Raw genomic sequence first — 21,651 nt, 5'->3', positions numbered from 1 at the left:
GGATAGAAGACTTCATTCCCTCGACATACGACGAGCCTTGGCCTGCTACCTGTAAAGGATTAAACCAATCAAAAAATCACCTAAACTGTTTCTCGCCGAAGCAGAATGACTCCAAAGTCAAGCTATATCTCCCCAGAGGATCTCTAAATGGATCTCGGGCTGTATCCTACTCTTCTACTAGCTGTCACATCTTCCTCCCATCATGGATAAGGGCTTATTCTACAAGAGCACTAGTGAAATCAGTGGCTTCGCTTCAGGATGTGCCTCTACTTGACATTTGCAAGGTAGCTAAATGGAGTTCCATCCACACATTCATGAGACATTAGGCTCTAATACAGGACTCCTTAGCTGATGCATCCTTTGGCTCAGCGGTCCTTCAAATGACTCTGCAACCTGCATCCTCGCACTCTACTTGAGTACTGCTTGTCATTCACCTGCAATGGAATGCACATAAGGACCAGCACTCAAAGAAGAAGAGAAGGTTAATTATCTTATAGTAACTGGAGGTTCTTTGAAATGTATACACCGTCTTTATGCCACTACTCGTCCTCCTTCCCTCTGCTTCAGATCATTCCTGGATTTACAGTAGAGAAGGAACTGGAGAGGTGATTGTACTGCTCCACCCTTTATACTAGGGGGGGCCAACCTGAGCCTGAGAAGGAGCCAGAATTTACCAATGTACATTGCCAAAGAGCCACAGTAATACGTCAGCGGCCCCCCACATCAGCTCCATCCCCCAGCACTTCCTGCCCACCAGCAGCCCCACCAGTCAGCGCCTCCCATCTGCTGCAATCAGCTGTTTTGCATTCTCAGGAGGCTCTGGGGGGATTGGGGGAGGAGTGAGGGCATGGCAGACTCGGGGGGAAAAGGGCAGGGGCCTTGGGGGAAGGTATGGAGTGGGGGCAGGGCCTGGGGCAGAGATGGGGGTTGAGCAGTGAGCACCACCCAGCACATTGGAAAGTTAGCATCTGTAGCTCCAGCCCCGGAGCCAGTGCCTATGCAAGGAGCCGCATGTTAACCTCTAAAGAGCCGCATGCAGCTCTGGAGGCACAGGTTGGCCATCCCTGCTTTATAGCCTTGGCTCAAGGCACAACAAGAGCAATGGCACATGCACAGACCAACAGACACTCGTTGCAAGAATTCTCCAACTCCAGGCACATAAAGTGCATGTGCACCCACAGTGGAATACAAATAGGGACCACACATCTCAAATAACCTCCAATATCTGTAAGGTAAGTAACTTTCTCATGTAGAATTCATTTAATGAGTTGGAACATAGAGTTGAAATAATGGGTGTGCTTGGGGAAACTGGAGTTTTGGGGGAAGAAATTAGAATGCTTACAAGAAGTTTTTCAAATGATTGCAAGAAATATTATCCAGAGGCTAAATCTTGAGGTTTTTAGTTGTTTTTCATGTCGTTCTCAGTCAGATTACCACGATCTTCAATGGGAATTCTGCGTGAATAAAAACTGAGTAAGGACCTCCAGGCTTGATTCCTACAACACACTGTACCTTGAAATGAAATTGCTGGTTTAAGCAACACGAACAACCAAAAGCACATCATCCCAGACCACGGCTCACTTCGCTGCCTTAAGCTGACCACTGGGTCAAATTCAAGATTTTGGTTGTAATTTCCAAAGCCTTGTATGGAAGTATCCATCTCACTTATTACAGTATAGTAGACTGTTGTCTAACAAAGTACTACTGATGGTGTAGTAATAAACTATAATAGCCTTTTGTCTTTTACTATAGATTCTAAATGGCCTTTTCCGCAGTTTCATTTCCCCAGGCCATCATGGTTCCCTGGTGGCCTGCAAAAGATGAGGGTAGAAGGATCAGTGAAACTAGAGCACCATTGGCAAAAACAGCATGCCAAGTTGGACAATTGCAACATAAAGCTCATGTGAAATCTTATGATTTTATTTGAATGTCCCAGCATTTATTAATGTTTCTTAAGTAGGAAAGAAGACTTCAGAGCAAAGCAACTAGTCAGCTGCATACGTTATTCATATGTTAATTTCTGCTCTTTTGTCAGGCCATGCACAGATTGTCCATCTCCTGTTAGAAAGAAATAAGTTTGGAACAATCCCATCTGATAGCCAAGGGGCAACACCCTTACATTATGCAGCACAGAGCAACTTTGCTGTAAGTATGGTATATCTGAAACATAAAGCAAAGTATTTTAAAATATAACATAGATTATACAAATTATTGTCTAATAATAATTATCATGTATCAAACGGAGTGCCCCAGGGGTCAGTCCTGGGGCTGGTTTTGTTCAACATCTTTATTAATGATCTGGATGATGGGATAGATTGCAGTCTCAGCAAGTTCGCAGATGATACTAAGCTGGGGGGAGAAGTAGGTACACTGGAGGGTAGGGATAGGGTCCAGAGTGACCTAGACAAATTGGAGGATTGGACCAAAAGAAATCTGATGAGGTTCAACAAGGACAAGGACAGAGTAGAGTCCTGCACTGAGGACGGAAGAATCCCTTGCACCGCTACAGGCTGGGGACCGACTGGCTAAGTGGCAGTTCTGCAAAAAAGGACCTGGGGATTACAGTGAATGAGAAGCTGGATAGGAGTCAGCAGTGTGCCCTGGTTGCCAGGAAGGCTAACGGCATTTTGGCCTGCATTAGTAGGAGCATTGCCAGCAGATTGAGGGAAGTGATTATTCCCCTCTATTCGGCACTGGTGAGGCCACATCTGGAGTATTGTGTCCAGTTTTGGGCCCCCCCGCTACAGAAAGGATGTGGACAAATTGGAGAGAGTCCAGCGGAGGGCAACGAAAATGATCAGGGGGCTGGGGCACATGACTTACGAGGAGAGGCTGGGGGAACAGGGCTTGTTTAGTCTGCAGAAGAGAAGAGTGAGCGGGGATTTGATAGCAGCCGTCAACTACTTGAAGGGGGGTTCCAAAGAGGATGGAACTCGGCTGTTCTTAGTAGTGGCAGATGACAGAACAAGGAGCAATGGTCTCAAGTTGCAGTGAGAGAGGTCTAGGTTAGATATTAGGAAACATTATTTCACTAGGAGGGTGTTGAAGCACTGGAATGGGTTACCTAGGCAGATGGTGGAATCTCCATCCTTAGAGGTTTTTAAGGCCTGGCTTGACAAAGCCCTGGCTGGGATGATTTAGTTGGTGTTGGTCCTGCTTTGAGTAGGGGGTTGGACTAGATGACCTCCTGAGGTCTCTTCCAACCCTAATCTTCTATGATTCTATGAAATAGGATAGCCCTGAGAACAGATTTCTAATGGTTTGTAGAGTAATCTGTATGCAGACATGTGTTCACAAGTTTTATTCAGTTTTCCTGTATTGTGTGTTGTATAGATGATAGATTTCAAAATGTTAATATCAAAAATATATATTAAAAATTGTATATTGATTTTGAAACTTTTTCAAACATGAATACAATAGTCTATATCATAGCATCCTGGTAACTGCATGTAATAATAAAGATCGAGGTGCTAAAGGAGCGTTCAAGGACGATAAAGCTATTGCAGAGAAGCTAAATTAATTCTTTGCATTGGTCTTCACTGTAGAGGATGTGCAGGACATTTCCACTCTTTTTAGGTGATAAATCTGAGGAACTGTCCCAGATTGAGGTGTCATTAGAGGAGGTTTTGGAACAAATTGATAAATTTAAACAGCAATAAGTCACCAGGACCAGATGGTATTCACCCAAGAGTTCTGAAGGAACTCAAATATGAAATTTCAGAACTGCTAACTGTGATATGTAACCTATCACTTAAATGAGCTTCTGTACCAGATTACTCGAGAATAGCTAATGTGACACCAATTTTTAAAAAAGGATCCAGAGGCGACTCTGTCAATTACAGGCCAGTAAGCCTAACTTCAGTACCAGACAAACTGGTTGAAACTGTAGTAAAGAACAGAATTGTTAAAATATATATGGACACAATTTGTTGGGGAAGAGTCAACATGGCTTTTGTAAAGGGAAATCATGCCTCACCAATCTTTTAGAATTCTTTGAGTGTCAACAAACATGTGGATAAGGGTGATCAAGTGGATGAATAAAGTAAGCAGTCATGGCATAAGAGAGAAGATCCTCTTATACATCAGTAACTGGTTAAAAGACAAGAAACAAAGGGTAGAATAAATGGTCAGTTTTCAGAATGCAGAGCGGTAAATATCCATTGATGTGTACTTGGATCAGTACCATTCAACATATTCATACGTGATCTGGAAAAAGAGGTAAACCATGAGGTGGCAAAATTAGCAGACGATACAAAATTACTCAAGATAGTTAAATCCAGAGTAGACTGCAAAAAGTTACAAAGGGTATCACAAAACTGGGTGATTGGGCAACAAAATGGCAGATGAAATTCAAAGTTGACAAATGCAACATATAATGCACGTTGGGAAAACATAATCCCAACTATACATACAAAATGATGGGTCTAAATTAGCTGTTACCACTCAAGAAAGAGATCTTGGAGTCACTGTGGATAGTTCTCTGAAAACATCCACTCAAAGTGCAGTGGCAGTCAAAAAAGCTAACATAATGTTAGGAACCACTAGGAAAGGTATGATAGGGTATAATGAAAGGTATAATATGATAGAAAATATCATAATGTCACTATTTAAACCAGTGGTATGCCCACACCTTGCATACTTGAGTTCGGGTCGCCTCATCTCAAAAAAGATATCTTAGGATTGGAAAAGGTACAAAGAAAAGCAACAAAAATTATTAGGGTATGGAGAGATTAAAGAGACTGGGACTTTACAACTTAGAAAAGAAACGACTAAGGGAGGTTATGATAGAAATCTAAAAAATTATGAATGACATAGAGAAAGTAAATAAGGAAGTGTTATTTACCCTTTCATGTAACTCAAGAGCCAGGGGTCACCCAATTAAATTAAGAGGAAGCAGGTTTAAAACAAACAAAAGGAGGTACTACTTCACAAAACCCACTGTCAACTTGTGGAACTCATTGCCAAGGGATGTTGTGAAGGCCAAAATTATAAGTGGGTTCACAAAAGAACTAGATATTAGTCAAGATGATCAGGAATGCAACCCCATGCTCTGGGTGTCCTAAGCCTCTAAGTGCTGGGAGTGGAGAACAAGGGATGAATCACTCAATAACTGCCCTATTCTGTTCATTCCCTCTGAAGCATCTGGCTCTGGGCACTATCAGGGACAGAATACCGGGCTAGGTGGACCATTGGTCTGGCACAGTATGGCCATTCTTATGTTCTTAGAGGAATGACTCTCCAGCCTCATTCAGGGATGCATACATTCAACACCCTGTTCACTACCAGCTTGCCCCTGCTCTGTGGTGGCACTAAGGCCTGGTCTACAGTACGCAGTTATTTCTGAATTAGCCGAGTTAATTCGAAATAAAACCAATTCTGTCCACAAGACCAAACCGTTTTTTTTTTATTTAAAGGGCTCTTTAATCCGATTTCTGAACTCCACCTCGGCAAGTGGAGTAGCGCTAAAATCGAGATTGCAGTTCCAGGTTACAGGTACTGTGAATGCAATTCAACGTTACTGGCCTCCGGGAGCTATCCCAGAATGCTCCCTTGTGACCGCTCTGGACAACACTCTCAACTCCGATGCACTAGCCAGGTGGGCAGTAAAAGCCTCAGAAACTTTTGAATTTCATTTCCTGTTTTGTCACCATCAGCACAGTCCACCATCACAGGCGACCATGCAGAGTCCACCATCACAAGAGATCACGCAGTCCCAGATTTGCAGACGAGCTCCAGCATGGTCCGAACGGGAGGTACTGGATCTCATCACATGTTGGGGAGATGAATCTGTTATGGCAGAACTACGTTCCAAAAAAAGAAACGCAAATACGTATGCTAAAGTCTCCAAGGCCATGACGGAAAGAGACTACTCCAGAGACACAGAGCAGTGTCATACAAAAATCAAGGAGCTCAGACAAACGTACCAAAAAGCCAGGGAGGCGGATGGGCGCTCTGGGTCACAGCCCCATACGTGCCACTTTTACCGTGAGCTGCATGCAATATGGGGGGTGACGCCACCACTACCCCACCACTGTCTGTGGACACCTGCAAGGGGGGAGTTGCACGGAGCTAGGAGGATGAGTTATTGGAGGAGGAGGAGGAGGACAGTGCACAGGCGGCAAGTGGGGAATCCGTTTTCCCCACTAGCTAGGAACTATTCTTAACGCTGGACCCAATAGCCTCCCCCCACTCCCAATGCAGGCTCCTGGACCATGACCCTGGAGAAGGCACTTCTGGTGAGTGAGAGCCTGATCGGAGCCGGGGGGTGGGGAGAAATCCAGTTGTGCTGGGGCTGTTCGCGTTTAGTTTAAAGGGCTCATCCCTGCTTAGAGCCTCATCGGAGCCACATGGGGTGTTGGGGGGGGGCGTGAAGCAATCATCCCTGAGAGCCTGCAGGCCCTCCTTTTATATGGCAAACCCACCAGGCATTGCTTGCTATGGGAAAGGGGGCCTGGTAGTTTGAAAGCATTGAAATGAATGCGGAAGAAGCAGAACCCTGCATGCCCCTAGGGCTTACCATGGCTGCCTGCAAGCTGAATTCTGTTGCCCAGCCGCGTGTGATGGCTTACTCACACCAAAGTGGCAGGCACTTCAATATAACAGGCAAAATGCGACCTTGTACAGAAAGAACATGTCCTGTGTACGATGAATTGCCTGTTTCACTGAGAAAGTGTCCCCTTTGTTCTCTAAAATGTATCTTTTAAAATACTACCCTCCCTTTTTCTCCTCCCACAGGTGCAAATGTTTCAACACGGCCCCTATCTACTACGTCCCAGAGGTTGGTCCAGATTAGAAGGCGGGAAAAACAAACTCGGGACGACATGTTTGCTGAGCTCATGCAGTCCTCCCGCACTGATAGGGACCAGCTGAATGTGTGGACACAAACAATTGCAGAGTCCCATAAAGCGTTAAATGAACACGAAGAGAGGAGGGACGCATGCGATAAGAGCAGGCAGGATGCTATGGTCAAGCTCATGGGGGAACAAACTGACATGCTCCGCTATATGGTGGATCTAATGCGGGAAAGGCAGCAAGACCACAGACTGCCGCTGCAGCACCTGTATAACCGCCCTCCCTCCCCCCCAAGTTCCATAGCCTCCTCACCCAGACACCCAAAAACACGGGGGAGGCTACAGGGACCTACACACTCAATCCTAGAGGATTGCACAAGCAGCAGAAAGCTGGCATGTCTGAAATTTTGATTTGGTTTCTGGACTTGTCCTTCCCTCCTCCCCCAGTACCCTCCCTCCATCCCCTGGTCTACCTTCTGATTTCTTTCAATGTGTTGTGCAACAAATAATAAAGAACGGTTTTTAAATACTTGTGACTTTATTTCCTCTCATATATATAGAGGTAACTTCAAGAGAAACAAACACAACTGTCACACTGTACCCTGGCCAGTCATGAAACTGGCTTTCAAAGCTTCCCTGATGCACAGGACGTCCTGCTGCGCTCTTCTAATTGCCCTGTTGTCTGGCTGTGCAAAATTGGCTGCCAGGCGAGCTGCCTCAACCTCCCACCCTGCCATAAACATCTCCCCCTTATTCTCACAGATATTGTGGAACACACAACAAGCAGCAATTACAATTGGAATATTGGTTGTGCTGAGATCTAACCGAGTCAGTAAACTGCACCAGCGTGCTTTCAAATGTCCAAAAGCACATTCTACAACCATTCTGCACTTGCTCAGCCTATAGTTGAACTGCTCCTTACTACTGTCCAGGGTGCCTGTGTATGGCTTTATGAGCCATGGCATTAAGGGGTAGGCTGGGTCCCCAAGGATAACTATAGGCATTTCAACATCCCCAGCAGTAATTTTCTGGTCTGGGAAGTAAGTCCCTTCCTGCAGCTGTTCAAACAGACCAGTGTTCCTGAAGATGCAAGTGTCATGCACCTTTCCCGGCCATTCCACATTGATGTCGGTGAAATGTCCCTTGTGATCCACCAGTGCTTGCAGCACCATGGAAAAGTACCCCTTGCAGTTTACGTACTGGCCGCCCCGGTGTTCTGGGGCCAAGATAGGGATATGCGTTCTGTCTGTCGCCCCGCCGTAGTTAGGGAACCCCAGCACATTAAAGCCATCCACAATGGTCTGCACGTTTCCCAGAGTCACTACCCTTGATAGCAGCTGGTCAATGATTACGTTGGCTACTTGCAGCACAGCAGCCCCCACAGTAGATTTGCCCACTCCTGACTGATTGGTAGCTGTCGGGCATTGCAAGCTTCCGCAGGGCTATGGCCACTCGCTTCTCAACTGTAAGGTCTGCTCTCATTTTGGTGTCTTTGCGCTTCAGAGCAGGGGACAGCAAGTTACAAAGTTCCATGAAAGTGGCCCTACAGATACGAAAGTTTCGCAGCCACTGGGAATCATCCCATACCTGCAACACTGTGCGGTCTGTGCTTGTTTCCCGGGCCCAGAATCGGCGTTCCAAGGCATGAACTTGGCCCAACACCACCATGGTCTCCCAATCACAACATGCCATGCTTCTAGGAACGTCTGTGTCCATGTCCTCATCACTAGCGTAATCGCACTGTCGTCGCTTCCTCGCCCTGTTTTGCAGGTACTGCACATACTGCTGGATAATGCACGAGGTATTTACAATGGTCAAAACTGCAGTGGAGATCTGAGCGGGCTCCATGCTTGCCGCGCTATGGCGCCTGCACGGGTAATCCAGGAAAAAGGGCGCAAAACGTAGGAGAAAAGAATGGCAGTGGGATGAGGTGCTGTTCGGTTCATGATAGCCGAAAAAAATTGGGAAATGGTTGTCTTCTGTAGCTTTCATAGAGGCGGGAGCCCAGGACAGACAACATGGAGAAGCTCAGTAGTGCGGCAAGAGCGGGAGAGCAGAGTTGGCGGCGGAAGCTGTGCTGCTCGGTTTACGATGGCCAAGCAGAGTTGGCAGCGGAAGTGGTCGATGAGGAAGAGAAAGAGTAGATATTTATAGAGATTACATAGAAAGACGAGAGGAAATGCAATGTGGATTCATAGTACCAGGAGAGAAGCGGTGCACCGTATTGCACCATCTGCTGCAAGCATGATGGCGTCTGCGCGCCAAAAAGGTGCGGAACGATTGTCTGCCATAGCTTTCACGGCAGGAGGAGCAACTGATGACAGACACCCAGAAACACTCGCGAGAATGTTTTTGCCCCATCATGCACTGGGAGCTTAACCCAGAATTCCAGTGGGCGGCGGGGACTACGAGAACTGTGGGATAGCTACCCACAGTGCACCGCTCCGACATTCGATGCTAGCCTCGGTTTTGTGGACGCACTCTGCCAAATTCACACGCTTTAGTAGGGACACACAAGACTGAATGTATAAAATCACTTCCGAAAATTCGAATAGAACAATTTCAAAATAATTTCATACTATAGATGTACCCTAAGATGATTTACCCTTCGCGTGCACAGTTCCCTTTCAGAAAGGATCTCTGTTGCTATTGGTGTTATCTGTACAGACAACCAGGTTCAAGCTGCCCATCTCATCTTCTACCAAGCTACAAACCCTCCCTTCAGAAGACAGCTCCATTAGCTCCTTCCCAGTTTCAGGAGCTACTGGAATACATTAGGTTGAACTCAAAAAGTAGCTTATTCACTGTGCAGAGAGCTCAGGAAATCAAGATGAACTCACCAGTATAGACCCATTCCTGACTGTCCTGAGCTTGGCACACTTTGATAAATTCATTGAATGCAAACTTTCTCAAATTATTTCCACAGAGGTACCTTTTAACATTTATTTTTTTCCTTAAGTTCCCTCTCCCAAGCTGATGCTTTGAAAGAAACCTTACTGCCCCTTCCTTTACTACAGACGTTAACTACAGAACCAGCATCAGGTTAAATGAATGGGTTTATTTGGAAAGTAGGCCTTCTTGTTCTGCAAGTTAGATTCATAAATTCATAGAATTTAAGATCAGAAGGTACCATTCAGCCATGTAGTCTGACCCTCAGTCTATTCAATTTCTCCCAGTTATTCCAATATTGAGCTGATCCACTTACGTTTGACCTAGGGCTAGTCTACACTAGAAGCGATACATCGGCACAGCTACACCGATGCAGCTGTGCTGCTATAGTGCTTATGGTGAAGACGCTCTATGCCAACAGGAGAGAGCTCTCCCGTCAGTATAATAAATCCACCTCTGCCAGAGGTGGTAGCTACGTTGGCTGGAGAAGGTCTATCCATCACATAGCGCTGTCCATACCGGCGCTTAGGTTGGTGTAACTTGCGTCACTCAGTGGTGGCTTATTCACACCCCTGAGCAATGTAAATTATACTTAAGTAAGTGGTAGTGTAGACCTGGCTGTAGGAATAATATAACTTGCTGGCTTTCGGCTGGTGGGGTCCTGTGAGCTCAGAGCACGTGTACCTAGCCTAGAGAGCTGGGAAGGGTAATTCTTCTGTGTTTTGGACTGTTTTGTTTCTTTTTCTTATAATTTGCTATTTTAGAAACTGTAATGGAATCAGTGATGCTGGGAGGTGGATTAGAAAGGTCTTATATCATTGACAGCTTAAAACCAAAGCATCACCTGAGGAAGAGGTGGAGGAGTTTTTTTCTTTGATTTAAAGAGGAGGTCTAGTGTGTCGATTACACAATGGAAGCCTGGGCTAAGCTGTAATGACTTTTCTCATCTTTCTGATTTACTATATTTTAGTAATTTAATAATCTGATTATTTTATTGACTATTAGAAATAGTGGTTTTGTCTCTAAAGATGTTACCTATCATACAGTGAAACTGTTATAGGATCACTTAGTGGTCTTTGAAAAATGAAATTCTATTCATGTGAAGTCATATCCAAATTTGAAAAAAAAGAGGATTTTTTTCTTGCATTGTTTCTGCTGTTTGTCAAGATGGTTATTTCTAGTAATGTTATCCCATCATTTCCCTCACAGCGATTGTAAGTTACAGAAAAGTAAGAAGTGAAATCAGAATAAGACCAGTGTATTCATAACTTGTGACATAGCCATGGGTGTTATAAATAAGAAATAGGCATAGTAACAGAATAACACAATGATCAGGGTTGAGAATTCTCCAACATGATACAAGTGATGATATTACAAGCCAGAAATGTTATTATGAGACATATTGTATATAACCTTAAAAAGGAAAAATGAAGCCTTGTTTTGCTTCTTAAGCAAAAACTGCTAAGCAAAACAATAGTTTCTTCTGTCATTACAGACTCTTTTTATGTTAATTTCAATGGCATTCTTACTCAGTGAAGTTTTTCTGCAGGAAACAGTTGAAGTATTTTTGAAACATCCCTCTGTGAAAGATGACTCAGATCTTGAGGGAAGAACATCCTTTATGTGGGCAGCTGGGAAAGGCAGTGATGACGTCATCAGGACTATGCTGAATTTAAAATTGGACATTGATATCAACATGGCAGATAAATATGCTGGCACAGGTAAGGCTTGCTTTACAGTAAAGAGCTATTAGATGCTTGCATTTGGTTAAAAAAAACCTGCTAGAAACAGTCATTAGTAATTTTATACACTTAAGTAAAATCCTACAAACATTTATGCATGGGCTTAACTTTGCACATTAGCAGTCCCAGGGTCTTCAGTATGGGGAGAGAACAACCATTTTTTGTGCAGATTAGAGCAGTTCTTCTATTTGAGAACCAACTGAGAAAAAGGAGATATTACACTATGCAAATATTAAATAAACATTAATATTAGACAGGAGATGCTTTCTGTCAAGCAGTTAAAATTAATCGTGATTAATTGCGCGATTAAAAATTAATGTTAAACACTGCACTGTTAAACAATAATAGAATACCATTTATTTAAATAATTTTGGATGTTTTCTACATTTTCAAATATATTGATTTCAGTTAGAACACTGAATACAAAGTATACAGTGATCACTTTATATTTATTTTTATTACAAATATTTGCACTGTAAAAAACAAGAGAAATAATATTTCTCAGTTCATCTAATACAAGTACTATAGTGCAATCTCTTTATCATGAAAGTTAAACTTACAAGTGTAGTATTATGTACAAAAAAAAACTGCATTCAAAAATAAAACAATGTAAAACTTTAGAGCCTATAAGTCCACTCAGTGCTACTTCTTCTTCAGCCAATCGCTAAGCCAAACAAAAAGAAAAGGAGTACTTGCGGCACCTTAGAGACTAACCAATTTATTTGAGCATAAGCTTTCGTGAGTTACAGCTCACTTCATCGGTTGCATTCAGTGGAAAATACATTGGGGAGATTTATATACGTAGAGAACATGAAACAATGTGTGTTACCATACACACTGTAAGGAGAGTGATCAGGTAAGGTGAACTATTACCAGCAGGAGAGCGGGGGGGGGGGGGAACCTTTTGTAGTGATAATCAAGGTGGCCCACCTTGATTATCATTACAGAAGGTCCCCGCTCTCCTGCTAGTAATAGCTCACCTTACCTGATCACTCTCCTTACAGTGTGTATGGTAACACCCATTGTTTCATGTTCTCTACGTATATAAATCTCCCCAATGTATTTTGCACTGAATGCAACCGATGAAGTGAGCTGTAACTCACGAAAGCTTATGCTCAAATAAATTGGTTAGTCTCTAAGGTGCCGCAAGTACTCCTTTTCTTTTTGCGAATACAGACTAACACGGCTGCTACTCTGAAATAAGCCAAACAAGTTTGTTTACATTTGCAGGAGATAATGTTGCCCGCTTCTTGTTTACAGTATCACCTGAAAGTGAGAAGAGGCAATCGCATGGCACTGTTGTAGCCAGCGTTGCAAGATATTTATGTGCCAGCTGCACTAAAGATTCATATGTCCTTTCTTGCTTCAACCACCGTTCCAGAGGACATGCATCTATGCTGATAACAGGTTCTGCTCTATAATCATCGAAAGAAGTGCAGACCAAAGCATGTTCATTTTCATCGTCTGAGTCAGTTGCCACCAGCAGAAAGGTTGATTTTCTTTTTTGGTGGTTCGGGTAATTTCCACATAAGAGTGCTGCTCTTTTAAGTCTCCTGAAAGCATGCTCTACACCTCATCCCTCTCAGACTTTTGGAAGGCACTTCAGATTCTAAAACCTTGGGTTGAGTGCTGTAGATATCTTTAGAAATCTCACATTGGTACCTTTTTTGTGTTTTGTCAAATCTGCAGCGAAGTGTTCTTAAAAAGAACAACATGTGCTGGGTCATCATCCGAGACTACTATAACATGAAATATATGGCAAAATGTGATTAAACAGAGTAGGAGACATACCATTCTTCCCCAAGAAGTTCAGTCACAAATTTAATTAATGCATTATTTTTTTAACAAGCATCATCAGCATAGAAGCATGAAGTCCTCTGGAATGGTGGCCGAAGCATGAAGGGGCATACGAATGTTTAGCATAACTGGCATGTAAATACCTTGCAATACTGGCTACAAAAGTGCCATGCGAATGCCTGTTCTCACTTTCAGGAGACATTGGAAATAAAAAGCGGACAGCATTATCTCCCGTAAATGTAAACAAACTTGTTTGTCTTAATGATTGGCTGAACAAGAAGTAGGAATGAGGGGACTTGAAGGCTCTAAAGTTTTACATTGTTTTGTTTTTGAGAGCAGTTATGTAACTAAAAAAATCTACATTTGTAAGTTGCTCTTTCATGACAAAGAGATTGCACTACAGCACTTGTGTGAGGTGAATTGAAAAATACTATTTCATTTTTTTGCCATTTTTCAGTGCAAATATTTGTAATAAAAAATATTAAGTGAGCACTGTCAACTTTATATACTGTGTTGTAATTGAAATCAATATATTTAAAAATGTAGGAAAACATCGAAAATATTTAATACATTTCAATTGGTATTCTATTATTTAACAGCGCGATTAAAACTGCGATTAATCGTGATTAATTTTTTAATCACAATTACGTTTTTGAGTTAATCGCGTGAGTTAACTGCGATTAATCAACAACCCTACTAAAAATAGAAACATTTCAGCTTGAATATAGATAAACATTTCTCAATAGCTGAAGAAAACTTGTAGGTAATATAATAAACTACCCAGTGAAGTAGTTGAGTCATCAGCATGAAAATCATAAATAGGATTCATATAATATTAGTAGGATTAATGTACTATACATTGTGCCAATGCAAGAGGTTAAATGTGGTAACCCAACAGGTCTTTTACATCCTATTATCTAGTCAATGCAAAAAGCTTAATGAAACTAGCACAGTGGTTCAGAATTAAATCACAGAAAAGTCATGAAGTTCAAAGTTATGGTTCTCATAGCAATCTCATAGCATGAATTCAATCTCATTCAATAGAAAAAGTCATACAGTTTTGTAACGATAATATGCTGCTATTATATTTATCCGGCACTTTTCATCTCAAAGGATTCCAAAGTGCTTTACAAACTATCCACACATAAACACAGATGTACCAGTGACATGTAGGAGATAGTGGGGAGACAGCCAGTGAGACAATCTGTGCATAGCAGAATATGAGGGGAGAGGAATTTTGGACCTGGACCTCGTGGTAGATTGCTCCTCTTAAGCAGAGGACTATGATATTTTTAATACTCATGCTGAACTCACAGAACTTTGTTATTTAAAGATGGCTTGGAAAAGAGAAAAATGGGTTTATGTCTGAAAACTTTTCGTTGGAGGAGGGGTTTGGTTATGATTTTTTGGTTGATTGGCTTTCAGGGTTTGTTCGGATTATTTTCCCCCCATCTCATCTATTATTGCTGTTGGAAGGACTTCTTGGATGATGTAGAGGTGTATATTAGAATGTTCTATTAGTTACCGTGTGGGGAGTTGAATTCCCAAGAGAGCTTTTTTCCCTTGTATTTACACTGGTTAAGTGTTAACAGAGTGTTTGAGTAAAAATATTTCTTTCCTTCTTGGTTGATCACATTCCATTTCCTTAATACTTCACCAGTCAATACGTAGAGTCAGAATCGAGAACTCCTGAATTTTTATATAGAAAACCTCTTTTTAAAAACCTTTCAGGGCTTGTCTTCACTGCAGAGTTAATTCAAGTTATAACTTGAATGTTTCCCCTACCTTGAGTCCTATACCCTTAACTTAAGTTGGAGGGTCCATCATCAGATGTAAGCAAAGCTTGAAATCGTTCATCAGCTGCTAGCACAATCTCTCTGTGCTATTAATATAGTCACTGTGCAGTAATCCAACCACTCTGTGTAGCTCAAGTGTTATTTTATAACATGGCCACTCGCAGTCAGGCTAACTTGAGAATAGTTAATTTAAGGGTACGTCACTGCAGAATTAACTCAAGTTAAGACAGTCTCAGGCCCTCATATATGACATGTCTTCACTGCAAAGTTCACTCGGGCTCTGCCTTGGGTGGTTGCCCCTAACCTGTCTCTTGTCTACACACAAAACCCTCTCACCCAAGTGTGGTGATACTTTGCACCCAGGCTAGATGTCCTGTCCTGGGGTATAATAGGCTAAAACCCAGGTGTTGCATACACTCAGATTGGTATTCCACCCACTTTTCAGTGAGGACCCAGGCTAAACCACTCAAGTGCTGATAGTCCTTCCATGCCTTCCCACAAGTCCCCCTCTGTGCTAAGAGAAATTCTTCCACAGTTGACTGAAAAAGAATCATAGAACGGCTCAGCTTAAAGCAGCGCTAATAAGCATGGGATGTACCCCCCAGAAGTCCTAAAGCTTCATACAAGTGAGCGCAGCACCAGTGTGAATGCATACGAGTGTGGCTGTATAGTGTGGCCACTCATACTCAGGTGAGGCTAACTTGAGTGATCAGTCTTGGTTAACTGCAGCAAAGATATACCCCAAGAAGGAAAAAAAAGGCATAAACCTAATTAACCTTAAATCGAATGACTTTGTCTTTACAAGGTACATCCATTACCACTTTATTCTTGGTGCAGTCTCTTATCAATCTCAGCTATAACTACTGCCACCTGACATGTCTTTTAAACTCTGCCACACACTATGTTTCAGACTTTAGAAGTGTAGTAATCCCATGCAGTCACCACAGTTATTAAAGCTCCACACATCAACAAGGCTTTCTACAGCTTACAGAACAGACAGAGCACAGCATCTCAATTGTTGGGTTTGTGCAGGGGTTCCCAAACTTGGTTCGCAGCTTGTTCAGGGTAAGTTCAGGTAAACAAAACGTCTTGCGTCTTGCCAGGGGCTTACCCTGAAAAAGCCACGAACCAAGTTTGGGAACCCCTGGGTTTGTGAGATTATTCAGGTGTGAGATTTGTGCTTGGATAAGTCAAATGGTTTGTTTTACAGTCCTTTCTGTCTCACATAATACATTGCACTAATGTGTGACCATTTTCTAACCTTCATGTTTTGGTGAGGAATTTTTAATCCAAAAAAATTAATGCAAAAAAATGAAAGTTCCCCAAAACAACCCATTAATGCAAAACTACAGTTGAGTTGCACACATTAAAAGTCAAGAAGTGCAAAATTATGCCACTGTTCCCTCCTTGTCCCCAAGCAGTCTGAATTTGGCCATATTGAATTTATATGTTTTACCATAAGAATTTCCATATTCAGTTCATCTGGCCTCCAGTTAACAGAAGATCACTCATATATACCACCCTGAAATCACTCCCTTGTCCCAGACTTATCTTTTCAGAAGGCTTTGTATGTTTCCCATGGTTTTGGGGAAAGTAAGGTTGTAATAGAATACAGTGCACAAGCCTAAGGGGACTGGGATACAGTTGCTGTGGGGACCACAAGTTTGAATTTTCTGACTTTTGTGCTTGTGTTGGGTAAAGCTCAGCTATAACATCGCATTAATGTAGTTTTTTTGCATTTACTTACAAAGAGCAAAATCTCCATTCAGACCAAAGCTTTGATAGAACATCAAGACGTTCCTTATTGTGCAGCAAAATGACACCAAGGAAAAGGAATTTCACTGTTCTCAGGGATCAGCACTGCAGGAGCACTGCAGGGGCAGCTTTATAGCTCTGCCGTCACCAACTGTGTACAATCGTGAGGGATCTGACTGTCGGTGGAACAAAGGTTCTATTGTGACCAGCTGGCTGAAGAATCTCTTCAGTCACCGTGACTCCATCACAGAAAATTTTGCTTACAAGAAAATATTGAGCACAGAGTGGGAAACAAGATGCCTGCGTCAGAATGAGTGATGGAGGGGAAGAACCAGGCCAAGCTGACACAGCAGCTCTTTTACTATTGTATTGTTACATACACCCCATCTGTTATCTGATTGAGTAGCTTACTGCCTTCAGTTTCAGTGCAATACAGAAAACAGAGTCTAGAGTTTATTCTGGGGTCAGAACATGTAATCAAGACCCATCCAAATCTGCTAAGCAGCAGGGACTTACTTCATTCTTGTCAAATTTCCATGTCTATCCAGCCACCCACCCAAATTGCTAGTGGAGCTTTCAGTGATTTTGGCTTTTTTTCACTAATGTAACTGAAGCTTCTGTACATAATTAATGATTTTTCCCCCATGGTAGCCCCAACAATGAAACATTTGTGTATTTTTTTAAAAACTGACTGTACAGTGTAAATGTTCTGTGATAAAATGTGGATCACGGTTACTATGCACACATGATTTCAGTTTTTAAGGCTACACACTTTAGGGTTTGTTTTACTGACCATGTATATGCTCTGTGAAGTAGATTGCAGCTTTTAGAGCCACAGCTGCGTAAGTGGGTATACAGGGGTACTGTATCAGCATTAGTTCACGTAGGCACTCAGCCTGTGGCAAACAGAGGCAGGCACAATGCCTCACTACGCTGGAGGAACACATACAAGACTGGCCATTGATACATCTTGTAGCATAGTGCTGCAAGCAGTACCTCCCGGCAGTAGTCCTTGTAGTGCGTCTTGTGTTTGAGACAGCACTAAACCTCTCCTTCACTAGCATTCAAGGAATGCAAGGTATAGGTTTCTAGCTACTCTTTGCACAGGAGCACAAAGGGTGGATAAGGACTCTATGTGTCCTCCACCTCCTACCCCTGACACACCAGCTCAGGAATGATCACTATCTGGCACTATGTATATTAAACCTGCGAAAATTAGAGGCACCTGGATATTTTTTAAAGCACCTAGTTTTACTCTCTGAACAAATGAAATTTAAATAAGTACAGCTCACATAATGATCAAAAGATCATTTGTAAGGAAAGCATTTGGTTCAATCTACTGTAACTGGCATTTATAAATGTGTATATATAAATATTGATATATTCATTCTAAATTACTCAGAATTTGTGTCATCAGAAAAGTAATTTGTAGGAAAAAGATGTACTAAAAGTATACTTTTGAGACTGATTTTCTTCATAGTTCAACTTACTGTTTGGATTGTTTAGAATCATAGAACCATAAGGTTAGAAGGGATCGCAAGGGTCATCTAGTCTCACCTTCTGCCAAGATGCAGGATTTGTTGTGTTTAAACCATCCAAGACAGATGGAGATCCAGCCTCTTTTTGAAAACCTCCAGTGAAGGAGCTTCCACGACTTCCCCTAGGCAGTTTGTTCTATTCTCCTACTGTTCTTACAGTTAGGAGGTTTTTAATATATATTTACCACTCCAAAGCACGTAAAATCAATATTTCAAGCAAATCTCCAAAACATTTGCCCTCCATTTCAACAAATCTGTTGAAATGTCATCACTCTTTTTGGCTTGATTTTCCATGAAGAACCATCTGGGTTAGCTGAACTTGTATTTTGACAAAGTTCAGTTGATAGCTCCAGTGGGATGAGGTTATGGATGATAGAAACATCATTTGCAACCAAGCAACATCTTACCATCCTCCTGCCGTCTCAGGCCCTGCTGAAGGATTTGTGCTGTAATCTTTGGGCTGAGCCAGAGTGAGGTGGATGGTGCATAGATTCAGGGGTAAGAAAACAGAGGGGAAATGTGAAAGGATAGGAGTCTGCAGAACCAATCCCATGTGACTTTCAGGCAGAAGGATTTCCTTGGTCTCTGGGGCAAGTGGGAACATGCCATCGAGACTGAATCTCCCCCCTGATTCCCAAGTCCTTCACTGGTCCCTTTTGCTGCCTGCTATGCCCCATAGAAGATGGGAACATATGGCCTTTTATTAGCTAAGCATAGTCCTAAATGAAAATCTTTGTGAACAAAGGATTAGACTCTCGCGTATACCCATGTGCGAAATGGGAGCAGGATATAAAGGACACTCTAGCATGACCTATGTAAGGGCAGGCAAAACTGCAGTCCCTGCAGTCAAGAGAGCACAGGAACTACTCCCATATTACTCCCCCCAGAGGGAAGGAGCAGAGAGCCATGAATCTGGTCTGTCACATGATTGTCTGGCAAGGAGTATGCTGCATCTCTTTAAGGAAGCAATTTGGTTGCTCCACCTGCCACTGAGGCAAAATGCGTCTTGCTTGCACTGCTCTTGCACTCTCCTAACATGGGATTGTGCCAAAATGGCATGATCTAGCAAAAGAGTTAAGTTTGAAAATGAGTTTCAACGGAGCCCCAAAAAACAACACTTACTTTACAAATATCTACAGTGTTAACAAACATCAAACGTTAGGAAATCCAGATATTCCCTTACTGCCATATAAAGAAACCATCCTTCATCACTTACTATCACCCTACTTGACTCACACTACCCACTCAGCCTTAACTTTCCCCCTAAAATTTGCAAAACTACATGCAACGGTCAGAAAAAAGAAAATTCTGGAATGGGAGGGAAGCAGCTGCTTTCAGCTGCCTCCTCCTTTCTGTACCACAAGAATTTTCACTACACCTCTAATGCAATATTTACTGCTACAGGAGCCAGTTGCAGCTGGTTTCTGCACTTTCCACACCTTTTCCTCAGAACAGAGATCCAGTGGCAGCACATCTCCAAGATCTTTTGCAGAAAAATATTTATCTCATGTTAGTGTGAAATGAGACCATTTTATTTGATGTCAGGAAAATCTCAGAGAAATAAATAAGGGGTTTGTTGCAGTAGCAATAGGCAGTGTTGTCTGTAGTGGAGTGACTCAGTAATAGGATTAGTAAAAGAGGAGGCAGTAGCTTCATATAGTGTGTACAGAGGCTACTGTCCTATCAATTCAGTATAAGCCAGTCGAACTTCTGGTGAGGTTTGAATTTGTGTTTCCATGAGTAAAGAATATGTAACAAAGCTGCCACCTTTTTATATCATGCATTATGTTGCGTTGTTTGCGTGGCAAGAGAGAAATAGTGATTGCCTGTCACTTGTTTTATTTTGAGCTGTTCACAGTTCTGTGATTGAATGGCAGTTCTCTCTACCAAAATTATTGAAATGAATCATTATTTTTGACAGTTCTAATTGTCATTGTCTAATTTCTAACTGTTCTTTCAGCATTACATGCTGCTGCCCTTTCCGGCCATGTCAGCACTGTGAAATTGCTCTTAGAACATAATGCACAGATAGATGCAACTGATGTAATGAAGCATACTCCACTTTTCCGAGCCTGCGAGATGGGACACAAAGAAGTGATACAGACACTCATTAAAGGTCAGCTGTCACAAATTTACAAATCCATTCACAGAGTTAAAATGCTGTTGTAGGTAGGTTGTAAAATAAATGGCATTGCTGGACAAAAAGAAGAGCCCAAAATTAGTCCAATAGGGAAAGATTTATGTATAGTACATTTCATAGAACAGTAAGTAGTAAAAGCAAATGATTTGCATTGAGAGAAGACAGAAAAACTAAACATATACCCAAAAGCAGCCTTTGTCTCTACCCACTCTCCCCACGAGTCTCTTCCAGTACCCTTTAATCTCCTAAAATCTCACATAGTATTTTTTTCTCTTTCCTATAAATGAGATCAATTTAAATTTTGTTTACCATTGGTGAGAATGGGTTCAGTAGCAATCTTTGAACATTTAAATGGTTTGCCTGTTTCAAATACAGTTCAAAAATCAACTTTTTTGATATCATCACTTTAATGTGTTTTTCCTGTAACTTTTTATTATAAACAAAGTTTTATTGTTTAGACAATTTTAGAAATAATAGAAACCACAAAAGAAAATAGTTATATTACACAGATATAGGCGTATCATCTTAGCTACCAGCATTTGTAGAAGCATCACGTTTGGTCTACACTCATATTTTCTCTTTGGCTTTTGTGGAAGCAATGAGTTGGTGGACATAAGGTGATCAGGGGCTGACTGAATCATATGAATCATTATAGTTATATTATTATAGGGACAGTTATTTTTTTGGTTTGATTAGAGTCAATGATTGGTATATTTTGTGGCTTTTTTGTAGTTTTGTACTGTATTTTTTAGCTGTTGTAAGAGCACCTTGGGGAAAGCAAACTAAATAAATGAATTTGATTTGGGTAGAAGAATTTTACATGCTTGAGTAAAGAAAAAGGAAATAACTGCAAAAGCCCATAATGTGGTGAGGCTAGCGGTAACATTTTGAAAAGCATCTAAGTTCGATTTTCAAACATGACTTAGGCATTTAGAAGCCTATATCTCATTTCAAGTCAAAAGGACTGAAGTACCTAACAGCAAGATTTTCAAAGGTATTTGGACACCTAAAGTTGTAGATGGGCACCTAATGGGATTTTCAAAAGCACCTGAGCAAGTTGGATGCCTAGCTCCCATCGAAACTCCTAAGTGCCCAAGTCACTTTTGAAAATTGTACTTGGGATTTTAAGTCACTTGGGTGCTTTTGAAAATGAAACCCCATGGTCTTTTGGTTATCAGAGGTGTTCTAAGATGACATGGGCTT

The 21,651-nt window shown here is 41.9% G+C and overlaps 1 protein-coding gene across 1 annotated transcript in view; it reads left to right on the top strand.

Annotated features, from left to right (window-relative positions):
* INVS (inversin) overlaps positions 1-21,651 on the top strand; it is a 210,119-nt gene that overhangs the window by 132,306 nt on the left and 56,162 nt on the right. The window contains exons 7-9 of the mRNA XM_074945124.1: positions 2,036-2,145; positions 11,230-11,401; positions 20,269-20,424. Coding sequence (XP_074801225.1) covers positions 2,036-2,145; positions 11,230-11,401; positions 20,269-20,424 — 438 coding nt within the window. The remainder of the gene's footprint in view (positions 1-2,035; positions 2,146-11,229; positions 11,402-20,268; positions 20,425-21,651) is intronic.

The sequence above is a fragment of the Natator depressus genome, chromosome 2 (genome assembly GCF_965152275.1).
Source record: "Natator depressus isolate rNatDep1 chromosome 2, rNatDep2.hap1, whole genome shotgun sequence".
Taxonomy (NCBI): Eukaryota; Metazoa; Chordata; order Testudines; family Cheloniidae; genus Natator; species Natator depressus.
Note: the sequence above shows the minus strand (reverse complement) of the source record. Positions and strands in the feature narration are given on the sequence as shown.